Here is a 16,490-nt window from a genome sequence, read left to right on the forward strand (position 1 = left end):
TTGACGTTTTCGTGCCGCCATCTTTATTAATTTGCGCGCCAAATTAGAATTTTCAGTTGACCATAACTAATTTTGATCATAATTTAATTAGTGAACAGTCACTATTTTTATGTTGTGAGTTTAAGTGGTTTGGTCGGTTGTTAGTCAGTGATTGTGGTTGATTGATCTGTAGTGGCATTGTGTCTAATGTGTGGAGTTGGAGACTGGATTTCGAATACATTTACTAATCGTAAGTATAATTCTGTTCAACTGAAAATCAGCATATTTACATCAGTAATCTAATGGTTCTGAAACAACTACAATCATTAGGTACTTATAATCCTAGTAATGACCACGCAGAGTCACAGACACAGTCAACTACACTGGAGGTCCCGGGTTCGATCCCCAATAAGGTCAACATGCAAAATGAAAATGAGGAAAATGAGTCTTGAATGTTTATCTATATAAACACCACATAATGATACCAATATAACGATATAAAATGTTTATTTATAATAAATAACAACAAATTATCAACGTGCGGGCGTCACAATAAGGAGAGCGGTAAAATTGACACTTACACGAGATTTCAGAAACACCCGCACGCCTCGTCGCCCATCTAAGGGGCGGCAAAATATAATCCCCCCCGGCGGCATTGACTCATGGTACGCCATTATTCGTCTTATCACGTGGCTTGTGGTGAGGATGTGTATGTAACAAATTATGGATGTCCGTGTCCGCACCTACCTTACCGATGTACCGCCCTAAACTTCTGATAGACTATCACATTGCTCCTTACTCATCAATTTATTTTCAGATAAGTATTTCAGAAAATTTACTGTTTGAGTATACTTTTTATACCAATTTGATAAATACAATTTGAATAAAAAATAAATAAATTTCACCATATAGGTACTAGCTACACGAATGTTTCTTATAAAGCGTCCAAGATTGTTGACACCGAATTAATTGCTACCGGTATTTTCAATTTGCGCAGGTCAGTAAGTGCACTTTTGATTTCGCGCCAAAAATACTAATGAGTAACCGACTTCCGAAGATGGTCGCATCATGGCGGACGACCATAAACCATAACTGGCTCAGACAATGCTATCTGTGGAGTATACCCAATAAGTATGGGCTTATTGGTTAACTTTAAGGAAATATCGACGAGGCCGTCCAGCCCGTTTCGGGTGTATACTAAAATGTAAGATATTTATTGGTTCCTGGTTATCTGAACACAATCGATTTTGCTCACAAATTTGGCTTTTAATCGATTTATGATGGAGATATGACTGCTGTTACAGCTTATAAGTAATCTGAATACAATATTAAAGATGTTTTAGTTTAAGGTTGTGTCTTTTTGGGAGGGCATTTTGATTATTTGTGTACCGCCTGATTGGGATGAGGTAGGCGATGGCGCGGTTTGTGAAATACGAATGACTCAACTTATCTACTGCAGAGAGAAAATAACATATTTGGGGTGAGTACAAAAAGTATGTAATTTGTTCAGGTATACAAAAATATGTCTCTTTTTCATAGCATACCTCATGGCTGAGGAACGTAGTCATTACGTAGAATGAAACACATAACGACTTTCTTGGCACTATGGAGTATAAACTACTCCATCAAGGGCCATCAAGCATCGAGAGTAATGGTAAACCCATTGCCTACTCCATTTCACACACAAGTAAATAATCAAAAAAAAAACAAGTAAATAATCGAGTGCAAGTTTCCTCATGACATTTTCCTTCACCGGAAGCATTTGGTGGTCGATGAAAACTACTACATTTATGAGTCAAATTGGTATACAAACTCACGTGGCAGTCGTCTCAACCATTACACCACCACCGCTTCCAAAAATATTTACAATGCCATAAATCGCAGATGTTGGATTTTTTATAATGTACTTATGATAATGTACTTATAATAAATGTTTTTTTAGTCTATCTAGATAGATACCTAAGTAATTATGTTAAAGTTACCAACTGGTCACCTCTCAACATATTTTGTATCATCCAGTAGTGGTGCATGGCTAAGGTGGCCCTTAGTAACTGGGTGTAGTTCTGTGTTTCACATTCCTTTCCTACAAGTCACACTTTCTACGTCGTTTGTGAGAATAGACTCTGTTAACCATCTATATAATTTTATGACTGTCATTTCTGCGTTATTACCAAAGAGAAAAGAAATAATTTTATCTGTGGTTATTACCACGTTATTACCAAAGACAGCCAAATACACTTCGAAATTAATTTTATAAATTGAGACTTTGGCATATTTCTTTGAAAAGACGTGATATTATTTCGATATTCGAACTCCTGCTTAGTAACTATCTTATTAATTAAAATCATCTCGAACGTGCCGCATCGAAGCATTTGTGTCCAAAATGCTGGCAGCATTTCCCTGCTGAATTGCGAGGCTAATATACGCGGAGCAAAGAAACCCCCCTCTTAGATCTCACGTTATCTCAAAGAAACGCGCCAAGATTGTTTGAGACAATGATATTTTTGGTCGAATAACTAAACAAAATTGCAATATTGCAATGCAAATGCCGAAAGATTAAAGATACTTGTATTTTTTATTATTATGACCATAATACGTATTCTCCAAATCAGCCGCTCAGTATGATAGACTTACTAGCCGCCGGCAGATTAACCAAACTAGGAACTAACTAGATAAAACTTGGAACTATTATGTACGATATAACCGCTTAAACATTCCCCTATAAGCATTATTGCGTGAATAGATTATCTGACTAAACCTACTGATATTATAAATACTAAAGTTTGTGATCTCATATTAAACACGGAAATACGGAGTTAGCTATTTTAGCGACGTCGTCTGTCTTCACGTTGCGTACTCCACAAACACAAAACTGACGGGTTTCATTAATGATGTACTAACTACACATTGCAATGCGCGTGCGACGTAGGCGAGTTACTCAAAAGGCGCGCAATATCCAAAAGATGATCCCACGCCACCGATCCACCGCAAAAACTGACGACCATTTTTGTTGTCATAACGATGTACAAAAACTTCGAGTGTCGACGTGATGTTATTTACTCAAAAGTAGGTAAATAAGTGATGAATTTGGGACCTGGTTGGCTCGACTGGAGCCCCCCGTGTCCATAGTAAGCAGAAGTATCAAAGTAATTTAACAAAAAAAGAAAATAAACGCCGAAATCGTATATACCTAGGTAGGTACTTATTTATTAGTTTCTTTCGGCATTCTGCTCAGCAGTGGTCGAACTGAGCAATAGATAATGTGATTCCTGATCAAGGATTATCTGTATGATTATGATTTTATCCGAACGAAAACGGGACCGGTCGCTAGTTTTTAAATAAGTTCCATATTCATGAAGATAATTTACATTAATTTACCTCAATGAAGTTTATAATTTACTCCATTCTAACAGAGAAATGATTGCATATAGGTAGGTACTCAAAAACTACTGGATTGATTTTGATGATATTTGGCACAGAGATAGTAGAAACGTTCAGGAGTAACATATGCAACTTTTTATTGTTTTACCCGAGCGAAGCCGAAGAAGAAGGAAGCCTAGTCTATACTATTATTATAAAGAGGTAAGCGTTTGTGAGTTTGTGACTTTGTATGTTTGAGTCTCCGAAACTAACCAACCGATTTCAAAAATTCTTTCACCTTTAGAAAGGTGCATTGTCCAAGATTGCTATAGGCTATATTTTATCTCGATTTCCCACAGGAGCGAAGCCCGGGCAACATCTATATCTTATAAAACTACTTACTTAATACAAAATTTACAAAATAGGTATGAGAAGTGCGAAATACATTAGTGTCAGTATCGGAATGTGGTATAACTTGTACAATGTTTGCTCCTTGTTATTATTGGTTATAATATGTACCTACAGCTGTGCTACAATCGTAAATTTACCTAATTGAAAGTCAAATTTTATTAATTAAAGTAGAATAATGCGTGCAGAATATTTTATAACCATTTCGAATATTAGTATACTTATGTCAGAATAATTTATCGTTCATTGATCACCAGTGCACCAAAAATGCAAGCAATAGACAGAAGTGGAGATCAATCGCGTAAGCAACAGCCTTCGGCCAAGGGTCGGACAGCACAGAAGATATCATGCACTGACTTTTAAATTAACCGTAATATAAGCCTGTGATCCCATGCCACCATCGGCGCAACCACAACCAGTCTGTCAAGAGTGACCGATTAAGGGTGAATTGGAGAGTTGCACCGTCAAATTTGATGTTGATTTTAACAGGCGCGCCGCTGACGTTTAGACAAAATTAATTTTAATTTTTTTGCATACATTAAAGTAGACGGTGCAACCCACCCTTAGAAGAACAGAACATCAATAATATGCCAGTATGAAATAGTTTTGTGAAACTACCTAATCAGAATAAAAATTAATGTAGGTAAGCATTCTACGTTCAGAGATTTTATAAAAATTAGCAACAATTATATAACTATAATCCATACTTCCGTATTAATATATAATGTGAAAGTGTGTTTGTTTGTCTTTCTTTCACGCCAAAACGTAGCATATTTTTTTATGTGGAGATATACCTAGTTGGAGGAGTGGAGAACTGGAGAATAATGTAGATTAATTTTGGCCACGAGTGGAGCCGCGGGCAAAGGTAGTAAATAATATAACTAGCATTGAAATACAGTACGTATCCTTTTAAGGCCCGCCTAGTACAGAGTTAATTAATTTTTGTTAAGGACTGATTCCGATACACTGGATTCAATCAAGTCAGATCCGGCGATGCACACAAGAGTAGTTTATTTTAAGACGCCAGAAAGTAATCATAAATTAATAGCGGTACAAAACAAATTTTAAATAATAGTAAAAAACTATATTATGAACTAGTTCTACTTCTAATTTAAAAATATATTCTTTACTTCTATCGATCACAGATTTCTCGGACCGTTGTCTGACATATGTGAATAATAACATTTCGTGGTCGTAATGAAAATATATATATTATTATATATAGGTATCCTAATCCTATCTAATATCATAATTGCGAAAGTTTCTTTATATCTTCACGCACTATCTACACAACCAATCTTCTTGAAATTTTGCAAATAGTTTGAAGGACGGAGAAGGACGTAGGACACCTTTTATCCCGGAAAAATCACGCGGGCGAAGCCGCGGGCAAAAGCTAGTATCATATATATCATTAAATAACCAATACGTAATCTTTATAAGATCGGATCCATTCTTTAAAAAGTACAGTCGCACGGTCGGTTTAGCAGAATCGTACCTTATCGTCCCACATTCATCCCAATAAATCAATCATACATTTCATAATTAAATTACTTTCTAGCACAGTCAATATCGACTCCATTAAATCGGCGTCTGTCATCGGATCTCGTCTGGTTACCGCGGGGGAGTGGGTTCGAAGACCGGGCCATCCCCGTGGGCGTTCGTACAATCAACAGCACATCAAGTTAGTAGTTAGTTAAGTAGTTTAGTTGTAAGTTCAAGTTACATCGGTACCTAATAACGACGATTTTGCTATGAGTTTGGGTAGGTGGATGTGTTGTTGACCGTATACATACCTGATGACTTTTTGTACATTGGCATTCTGTCTACATGCTCGCTCAGTCCATGATCATCACCATATAAACGTCCCCACAGCTGGGTCACAGGCCTTCCTTACAGATGGATAAGGAGTATGGGTCATGACCCACCACGCGGAATGAGGATTGGCTGGTTTTAACGACTGTAATACGATTGTATTACGGAATTTGATTTTGTATAGAACAGCAGATTGATTAATCTGCTGTTCTATACAAAATCAAATTCCGTAATCTTGCGGTTTTTCTGAATGCTTTTATGCCCCGCCCTTTGTGCCATCTGGGTAAATATTGAGTAAATAAAAAAAATATATAGGTGCTTATATAATCTTTGCACTGAATGCGCCTCCGTTTACTTTGTCTATTCCCAAAATCCATTTTAGTTCTACAATGTAGGTAAGGAAACGTGACTAGTTGGCATGTATGGATGAATATTTTTATAGCTAAACTAGCGGCCCGTCGCGACTTCGCTCGGGTAAAAAAGCTGCTTATGTTACTCCTAAATGTTTTGTCTATATTTGTGTCAAATATAATAAAAATCGGTCAAGTAGTTTTAGAGTTTATTCATAACAAACTAGAAATATTTTATATATTTTTCTTTAATATTAGTATGGAAATATGGATTTAAAAAGAAGATAATTCTACTAGGTACTTACAAATTATAGCGATTGCAAGAACTCTTTAATATATTGACGAAGGCGTGTCAAATTCTCATAGCAGCAGATAAGAATCTCCATAGCGCAGAGCGGGGGAGTAACATAAGCATAGTTCATACTGCTTGTGCTAATTATATTTTACTAGCTACGCACCGGGGCTTCGCTCCCGTGGGAATTTCGGGATAAAAAGTACCCTATATATTTTTCCAAGTTATTTTCTACCTGTGTACCAAATTTCATAACATCCAGTACCAAATTTCATAAATTCCAGTAGATAATGCGTGAAGACTAGTGTCTACACGCATTTAACTTGAATTTGAGGTAACAAACAAACAACATAATATAATATTGACGCTTTCTGAAAAATATCATCTGGTGGTATACATAATTATAGCTGGTTTATTTCTCTGATACTTAGATAGGGAATAATGAATCACAGTGAATTCATTAATTGGCGTTATTTCAGTTTGTAAATCTGTATCATGTACTTACTATATTTTGTGTGAACGCTGTGAATTATAAATAAAAATCTAAAAAATCAAGCGACCTGCTTCGTACGGTTGCAAGATTATGCATGTTATTATATAAACCTTCCTCTTGAATCAGTATATCTATTAAAAAACTCGCATCAAAATCCGTTGCGTAGTTTTAAAGATCTATATCTAAGGATACATAGGGACAGACAAACAGCGGAAAGTGATGATTTAAACGTTATCGCGCAAAATATAATATTTATCTATATACAATTGCCTCATCTAACAATCAACTTATTTAACATATGCGAATAATATGTTTATCAGTGAACTTAAATCATTGTGAGCTCTTGAAGATTCAGTTTTGAGGACTTTACTAATGAATTTACGTGAAATCTATTACAGATGCCACATTTTTAGAGATTGTGCCCTAACCAGTGAAATAGAAGTACCGACACCTACTTGCATCAAAATTAGGTTAAACGAGTGATGTGGGCGAGTACTGGTTGCGTCGACTAGCTCGCTAGTGAATAAAGTAGATATAATATTTATTATAATAATTGCAATGCAAGTTTCCTTACATGCAGTTTGACAAACTAACTTTGGTATGAAGGTACCTACCTGGATTTTTTTTCAGAAGTTTTTAAAACCTAGACATAAATCCGCAAAAACTTTTAGATTAATATGACTAATAGGTAGTGGTCAGTTCCGGATTTGTTCGGGTAAAAACAACAAATTATACACTTAAACATCAGGAATCACATTACACTATTACAAAATCACCTCTTGGTTATATTGATATTTTTTAATGTTTCATTCAGTATGACTCATTGTCTATGGTCTGTTTTTGCAAACGCAACAGACAAAAGTGTATAAAGTACCTAACAATCATGAGATCACTTACCGTAAAAATTAATTAAATTACCTCTTTCAGAAAGAGGTTACAGCAAATTGAGTTTCTTTAAAGGTTATTTGTAAGCGATCCGATAATGACTCAATTAAATTGGAATTCTTGACAGCCTTCCAATTGTGGATTTGCATTATCCCGGCCCCCTTTTAAGGCGTTTATACGACTAAATCCGAACTTACTGAATCTAAAGGTTATTCTCTGAATGGTAGATACAAAATACCTACTTACAATAATCATGATGCTAATAGATGTATGTTCAGTATAGGTACATACATGAGTAGGTAAGTACATATTAGTTTCTCTCTCTCATCTTCGCGTGTTCTCGATCTCATTCGGAGCTGTGACGCCCCAAGTCCAAGGTTAGCGTAAAAAATTGCCATTAAACTTGGAAGATTTGCCTAATGATTTTATAACCGGCCGCCCACTTGACGTCAACCCTCTTTGTGAATGCTGTCGTTGCCTATCAGCTTTTAAGGCTTTGTGATCCTCAGTCGCCTCGTACGATATCTACGGGAAGATATGGAATGATCTTATTTTAGGGCAGAACCACACGTACGAAAAAAGTTTGTGTTACCTCTTCACGCTCTTTCTACTCAACTTCTTCTTGAAATTTTGCATAAATGTTATTTGAAGTATAGAGGACATAGCATGCCTATCTTTCATCCTGAAAAAATAACTGTTCCCGTGGGAAATTTCCGCGGGCGAAGCAGCGGATAAAAACTTGTAATACGAGTATATGAAAATAGGAGTACCTATGCATTGTCGTCTGTATATTCTTTAAGATAGGTACCCTAGAATTTCCTACGTTCATTTCAATATAAAAAAGGAATAAGACCGGATTGGAAATCCTCGCTCTTTTTTTGGAATACAGTTGATATTTTTTGAACAGTAACCGATCAACTTAGCGCCATATACGGCAACAGGCAGGTGATGCATTTGATCGCTGCGATTATAAACGCAACGGAAGCGTCGAAAATAGCCGAGAATAGCCGAGCATCGCCGGGCGCGCGCCCCGGCCGAAACTAATACCCAAAAGCGTGCGATCCCGGCCAGTGGTTGCCAAATATGGCACGAATCTCGGGTTTCGGCGCGCGCGTCGCTGGCACCACACTCTGCAAAAACGTCCTCTATTCCCGTCTAACGCGAGGAAAACACGTAAAAACAAATTTTATTTCTGTGCCCGCTAAATTTAGGTATGAAAACCGAAAGTAATACGAGCGATTTTGGTTCGACTCGCAGTTGTCTGTATTTAGTTTAGTAGCGGTTGTCGGTGATAGCACCCGGTGTGCATAGTGCAGTGTTTCTGTGTAGTGTTGCTCTGATGCTGTGAAGTGACGATCAAGGGATTTGGATGTCACAAATGCTGCCAGAAGGTGGAGGTGATTATTTCCATTTGTTTAATACTATTTGGATTATTTACCTAATTGTTACTGATAACTTATAGTTTATCAGTGTATTATTAAGTAGATCGAATCAATTTAATTAAAGTTATAGTTGTTTACAACAGCTACATTAGTTATCGATATCAGTTATTATACTTATATGCTATCGCTAGCTCTGATTTATATGCAATGGTATTTAATTTATTCGACTGGTATGGTGGTTAAGTTTAACCTTCTATTTTAATTAAATTGTAAAACATTGTACATATCCATGTTTAATTAGCGTTTGAACAAGATTTAAAGTTTGGGAACCATTTTTAGGCAACCTATAAAAAACGAATCTAGATCAAAACGTGTTTTGAATACTTTAATCATATTATTTTTTTTTTATATTGGACAGACTTTATTTAACTATATTGGACAGATTTTTCTCTGCCCTTCTAATTTCATACACAAGTTATTGCACCTACTACTAATGTGCTACTATTTAGAACCGAATGTAACCATTCGGATATCCCCATGCAGGATGTTTTTTTAATTGTCCTTTTGTGCTACCTATATATTTCAAAGGATAATTATTTTTCTCATTCAAACCTGATGCGGAAATTCATATGTATTCTACAGCAGATTGGGAACTGGGCGGGCCTAGCAACAAAATCCTAATGTGATTTCATTAAAGTGTGATTTCACCGAATGGTCTTTAATTTTGCACTTCCAGCAACTTGTCTCCATCTTCTGTCGGTTGACTATTATAAAAAGCCCTAGGCTTAACTTTTTTAAATTTTAAATAAATAGAATTGTCTCTCTCTTTCTCATGTTAGAGATTTCCCAACCCAGGATCCGCTTTCCTATTTTTTCGTCTCCATTTCAAGGTCCGCGGCATCCTTGTTGTTGTCGGACCATTGGCACACAGGTCCTCTTTGACAACATCATGTCAGCACCAAGCTCAAGATGTTATTTTTTACATCATACATATTAAAAGATCTTAAAATGACGACCACGTTCATAATTTGAAGACCTTGTGAGTGTTTATTTTTAGTAAGGCCTTTCTTACACAGCAGTATAGATCAACAAAAAAGGACGTAACCTTTAAAAATTGCAATATAATAAAATGTTGTTTATATTTTACAATTATTAAATAGTAATCGATTCTATAATTTCATGCTGAAGGCACGCCTGTTTTCTTTTTATATGAAATAGCACATTCAAAGGTATAATATCGATATCAGTTTCTAAACCGCCTGACAGTATAGATTGGTTATATTAATATATTATGATCATGTCTCCTATCATCTTATTGATCCGTGCTATAATACAGAATCTTACGCAATGGACATTGCACTCGACAAGTCATAATGCAATTTAAATTGAAAGAATTAAGTGACAGTTGTTGATCAAAGAGACTTTTTTAAAGGGTTTCTTTTACGCTGACACCGGGGTTCGTGGCTTCACAACCCCGAATGAAACTGGGAACATGCAGAGATGAGAGATTTGACCAAAAAGACTAAAGAGAAAAGGATTTGTTGTAGCTATATGATGTATTTATTTTAACATTAAATGAACAAGGCTTGACTCAAATCGTGAGGTTTAGGACTAATAAGTGAGTTAAATGCACTACTGCGGCTACTGGCCTAACGTTAACTTTCCTCGGTAGCACATCGGCTGCCAAAGCTATGACAAAGAAAGGATGTCGTATGAGGCGAATAAGGGTCACAATACGCCCCTTCAACGGGAGGACATGCAGTGTTCCTATTTTAAGGCGGAACCACACGCCGCATCCGGACATGTAACCCGAACAAATGGGCACAACGCTCCCAAAAAGGTCATCAACAATTTATCAGTTAACTAGATATCGTATAAAGCCCATTTATGTATACTTGAAAGATTTTACTTCGTACTTGTTGCTTGGAAGTAAGTACTCAGTTTATTTTACGTTTTTCAATCGTCGATAAAAACGATAATTGCTTTTATGAGAAAAGACACGCGTTTCCTCTCGTTGTATCGTTTTTAAGCCATCACAAAAAATAGCTACTTATGACCATTAGGGATTCTATATAAAAAGTTTTATACCTACTTTAATAGTAATGGTAAAACCGTATAAAAATAGCAACAAAACACAAATACATATACTTATAATAATAATTAAAAAATTACTCCATAAAACATTATTACGAGCGTAGAACACGCCCGTTCGAAATTTTGGAAGGGTTCGATTACCAGCGCGGATAAATGTTAGAAACAGTGATCACGAATATTTGTTTGCGATTATAAACAAACGATAAACACAGGAACGGGCACAACATATCCAGATATGTTGTGCCCGTTCCTGTGTTTATGTTTATCGGTCATCGGGCCATTGAGTCAGTCAATTTATTTTATTTATTACTTCCATGACGATTTTCGACCGTTTATTAAAATAAAAACAAAAATAACCGAATACCTATGACGTCATCATCTTCATCTGTTAATAACGTAATTATAATGCTAAATACGTTTAATTACATCGTCGGTCATATCATAACATCAACACATTTTTCAATAGAAAGTTGCTTGTTTGGATTGCATCGGTAAAACAATCCTATTTTATAGCACCCAACATTGTTCAAGTAAAAAAAATTATATATTTACATATAAATAGAAATATGTGCTTCAAACAAAGGATGATCCCCTTTACATTCTTTTAAAAATAACAGCAAAGTCCGCGAAATTTCAATATACCAACAATATCAAATTCCTTTTTGCTATTAGTTCAGTACCAAAAGTATTCACGCACGTCCGTTAGGCAAATTTCAAAGAAATCTTATTACCAATGTATGTCATGTGTACAGAGATTGTCAAACTGTTTGTCTATCTCGTTACTGTATGAAAGCTGTGTAGCGGCTATATGACCATATATGGGCAGTGTCAAATTGTCGCACCATCCCGATATGCGTGCCAATTTATACATTCTCCGTTGTTTAAATAACAAGGCTTTTTACAACGTTATATATATATATATATATATATATATATATATATATATATATATATATATCACAGAGATATGACAGAAAGTAGACCTTACAACGTTATATATATATATATATAAACAATAATTTAATATAAGTATACTTTAGAACAAGGCATTAATTTGTCTTTTTTTTGAGCAAGCATTACTATGCATAAAAATACTCGATATTATTACTAAAATATCTATATATATATATATATAACGTTGTAAGGTCTACTTTCTGTCATACTCGATATTATATATATATATATATATATATATATATATATATATATATATATATATATATATATATATACATATATATATATATATATATATATATATATATATATATATATATATATATATATATATATATATATATATATATATATATATATATATATATATATATAAATATTATAAATATATATTGAAAAGATCGTGAAGATCTTTCTGTACAAAGACTACTAGTTTATCCTTTAGTCTTTGGACATATTTAGGTACCTATATATAAATAAAAATATTTCTGTCCAAAAACTTGACTGACAAATTGCTCATATAAAGTTAACCTAATCTACTATTCGCCCACAACTTATTAATAATTGCCTTTTGTTTACATATTGCGTCCGGAGTTATGTAAAATACCTTCCTACAACGGTTCAGCCACGATTTGCTTGTTTTATAGTAAAATAACAATAAATTACACATTAATACAATTTAACTGCACGCTTTTATGAACTCTAATATGAGCAGAAATAAGGACTACGAGTTCGGATTCACCTACGCACTTATGATTCATTTGTTCTCATATTTCTGTGCCCAATATGGCCAGTTTTAGCTATTAGCATGCCCTTAAGTAGATGTTTTATCTCAATTTAATAAAGCGTGACAAGGCATACGCTAACTACTTGTATTGGTTTGAAACGGTAATATTTGAGAATCTAATTAAAACCGTGTACCTATATACCTAATTGGTTGCAGATGGTTATAGAAGTAAACAAATTAAAATTATGAATGCTTAAGTGAATTGACTTGACCGAAGCAGAGTGTATAAGTAGCACATATTATATTTACATCTTGTAATGATTACCATATAGATAGTTCATATTCTATTATCATATTTCGACGACCTAGGTGGCGCAGTGGTAAGGTTCTAGCCACTGAACCGAGAGGTCCCGGGTTCGATCCCCGGTCGGGTCATGATGGAAAATGATCTTTTTCTGATTGGCCCGGGTATTGGATGTTTATCTATATATGTATTTGTTATAAAATATAGTATCGTTGAGTTAGTATCCCATAACACAAGTCTCGAACTTACTTTGGGGCTAGCTCAATCTGTGTGATTTGTCCTAATATATTTATTTATTAGACTATACGAGAAACGAGGTTCGTAGGAAAAATTAAGCGTCTACATATACGCGTTGACGATACGCTGACAAGATACAGTATCAATTAATGTGGACGTAGTTTTTGCCATCACACAGTAAATGACACGATATGGTTAAAATGGGGGCCCACACTTAGGATTCTAGCACTCGAACCGATACGCCTAATTGATACAGGTCAAGATGATACAAGTGTGGACCCAGCTAGGCTGCAATATGTCGCGAGCGGAATCGAGCGAGCGGCAGAATACGTCGAGGAATAATGTGACAAAGCAACAAACAGATGTGTATCGTGGGTGACTGCTCAATGCACGCGGATGCACAACAAAAACATCCACCTTTGCGAACAGCGCGATGCACATAGTTCACTAGAAAATGCGCAACATTTGCATCATAATGCACTTCTAGTTTAACCACCATTCTAAATATTTAGGCGCTTCTAATATTAAATATTATTTATATATGTAATAGTATGTAAATTATAGGAATGATTGTCGAATTCTATTTTTTTCTAAGGACATTTCATTTAAAATCGAATTTGAAGACATCTGAAGAATTTTCCATTCAGTGTTAGTATTACACAAGTAAATACCAAATTAGGTATACCTAAGTAGCTTTTATCAATCATAATCGTTTGTTGAAGTTGAATCGTTTTAATCGTCCTTTCCTAATGATCATGATATTATGGTTGAACACAACCACCAACAACCATTCCCACGGAGGGTAGACGTCAGGCACGCAGTCGGTTGTAAATATGTCGGCAGTCGGATGTATTTAAAAGTATTTTTTTACACTAACCTCGGTGAACACAACACAAATTCACAAAAAATTTAGTTCATTCATTCTTTCATGAAAATGACAGTTATCAAGCTATTTAAAACAGCCGTTGAAGTCTTTGCTCACCTCCCTATCGCTATATTGGTATTCTTCCAACAAATTAAGGTCATAGTAGCGCCAACATAGTTTAATTTTTTTATGAATTTGTTCAAAAGTTCCCGCCCACCAGATAGAGCATATACCAAATAGTTCCACTTGGACCGGGGCCAAACTATAGCCGTAATGACAATTAGGACCGCTTGCCTACACCTTATCTTGCTCTGTTTGGGAAATTTCTTAAACTGTCATCATTAGTAATTTAAACTTTATTTTCATTGTATTGTTGATTGGATCACTTAATCATCTTCGCTTGTTCCTGGTTGCGTTCGGGGCTATGACGTCAGGAAGATCAAGGTCAGCGTAAAAATAATCCTCAAAATTTTGAAGATTTGTATGTGATTTTACAACCGGCCGCGTGCCGGACGTTAACCCTCCTTGGGAATGATATTGTTGTCTATCAGTTGCTAAGGCTTTGTATACTTTAGTCGTCGACATCCACAGGAGGATATGGAATAGTTCTATTTTAGGTCGGGACCACACGCCACTTGACTTGATTGAGTAGATAAAGCGGGAAGAAGGTAATAAAATTAACCTAGGAATTAAAAGGAACCTAGCATTTGTAAACAGAAGTAATCGGGTTGGGGAACAAATCCGGGAAAATGTCTCAATTTTTTCAGTCAAAAGCCCTATATCAAATCTCGAGGAAGTTGAAAGTATCAGTTTAAAATAATACAATCTATTACGATTTACCCATTCGGGAGTTTCTGAACCTATTCCAAAAATACATTATATTTGATTCAGCAGTATGTGACGACCAAACCGAACAGATGGCAGCGCGCCAAGTGGCACTTCCACGTAACTACATGACGTGAACGTCCAAAAAAAAATACATTATCGCGATACTTTGTCGGATACATGTTCGACAAACTTTGCCGGCATACATTACTGGTTTTTCGTTGCTGTAAATAAAAGCTCTCATACATACTACGCAATGTTCATACATTCCCGTCGACATCTGGAGGTTAGCGATAGTGTAGCATCAGTTTTATTTTTAAAATACGGAATAAAGATTATTGTAACGAGTAAAATATAAGTTCCCTCACGCGGCTTCGCTTAAATGTATTGTGCCAATTGTATAACAGTCGGTGTGGCTCTATAAATACTTATACAAACAATTCTGATTTATAGTTTTGATAATTTTCCAATATTAATTATTTTCGTTATTTCGTCAGTGGGATACTGTTTCAAATTATATTATGTAGTTTGTAGGATGATTTTTCATTGCCTTTGTACAAGAATCGATTATAGACAGATGGTTATGAAGTTATTCATTCAGTCTATTCTATATTTATATTTGTGATTTTACCAAGTGATTCCATGGGTTTACTGATAACGTTCACAAAGTGATGTTCATTCATTCTGAGGGTATTCAGAAAGAATTGATCGGAGGTTGCGCAAGATAGAGAGAAATGAAAGGGGAGGGGTGAGACCTTTGCCCAGCAGTGGGGCATTTGGGTTAGCAAAAAAAATAAATGAAATAATACATATACAATTGTGTAGCTCAAAACTCACTGGACTGGACACACAGGTATGGATAGAGGAAATGTGGCATTCCAAGGAAGCGTCAGAGTGATGATCAGCGAAGCTTTAAGAAGGAATGGTTGGATTTGGCATCGAATGGAGCGGATTTGCCCAACAGTGGGACGGAACAGGTTAAAAAAATACAAATATGTTAGAATTAAATCATTATCATATCAATACATTTTATTTATTTAACAGTTTTATAGAAAGAGATAAAATAAACACGTGCTGTCTTTTTCAAATTATTTATCTTCCAGTAGACACATATATTACTATATTACTTATCGTCAGTGGCGGATTTATCAGTAGGCTGGAGCCTAGGGCGCCAGATTGCAGGGGGCGGCAAATTATGAATGTTATTAGGTTAGGTTTCCCCAAGTCCAATTGAGAAATTAAGAGTTTTTTTTATTACATATTTACGAAGTTAAGTTGCGGTGCTTTCGACAAAGATTGCCTGGCTGAAATGACAGCTCCCCCCCCCCCCAAAGTGTTAATATCCACTGCTTATCGTTATGTTAATTTGTCGAAATCATTAAAACGAATGAAACTGTTCTATACATCTATTTAAAATATCACAGTGACCTGATATATTATAGTCAATTAAGAAGTTAATATTGAAATGAGACTCATAATGCCCATCATCGTGGTGTAAACACAAATTATATGAGTCATAC

General features: G+C 35.4%; 1 protein-coding gene across 4 annotated transcripts in view; it reads left to right on the forward strand.

Moving 5' to 3' along the window:
* The window catches only part of LOC128678429 (uncharacterized protein), a 22,690-nt gene continuing 6,200 nt past the window's right edge, over positions 1 to 16,490 (forward strand). For 2 of the 4 annotated variants that reach the window (XM_053759974.2, XM_053759975.2), the window contains exon 1: positions 1 to 229. In XM_053759974.2, the coding sequence (XP_053615949.1) occupies positions 187 to 229 (43 nt within the window). In that variant the 5' untranslated portion in view covers positions 1 to 186. Of the gene's footprint in view, positions 230 to 8,666; positions 8,977 to 16,490 lie in introns of those variants that run through there. The other 2 variants (XM_053759976.2, XM_053759977.2) reach the window with 1 other exon arrangement.

This window comes from Plodia interpunctella, chromosome 19, assembly GCF_027563975.2.
Source record: "Plodia interpunctella isolate USDA-ARS_2022_Savannah chromosome 19, ilPloInte3.2, whole genome shotgun sequence".
In the NCBI taxonomy this organism is placed as follows: domain Eukaryota; kingdom Metazoa; phylum Arthropoda; class Insecta; order Lepidoptera; family Pyralidae; genus Plodia; species Plodia interpunctella.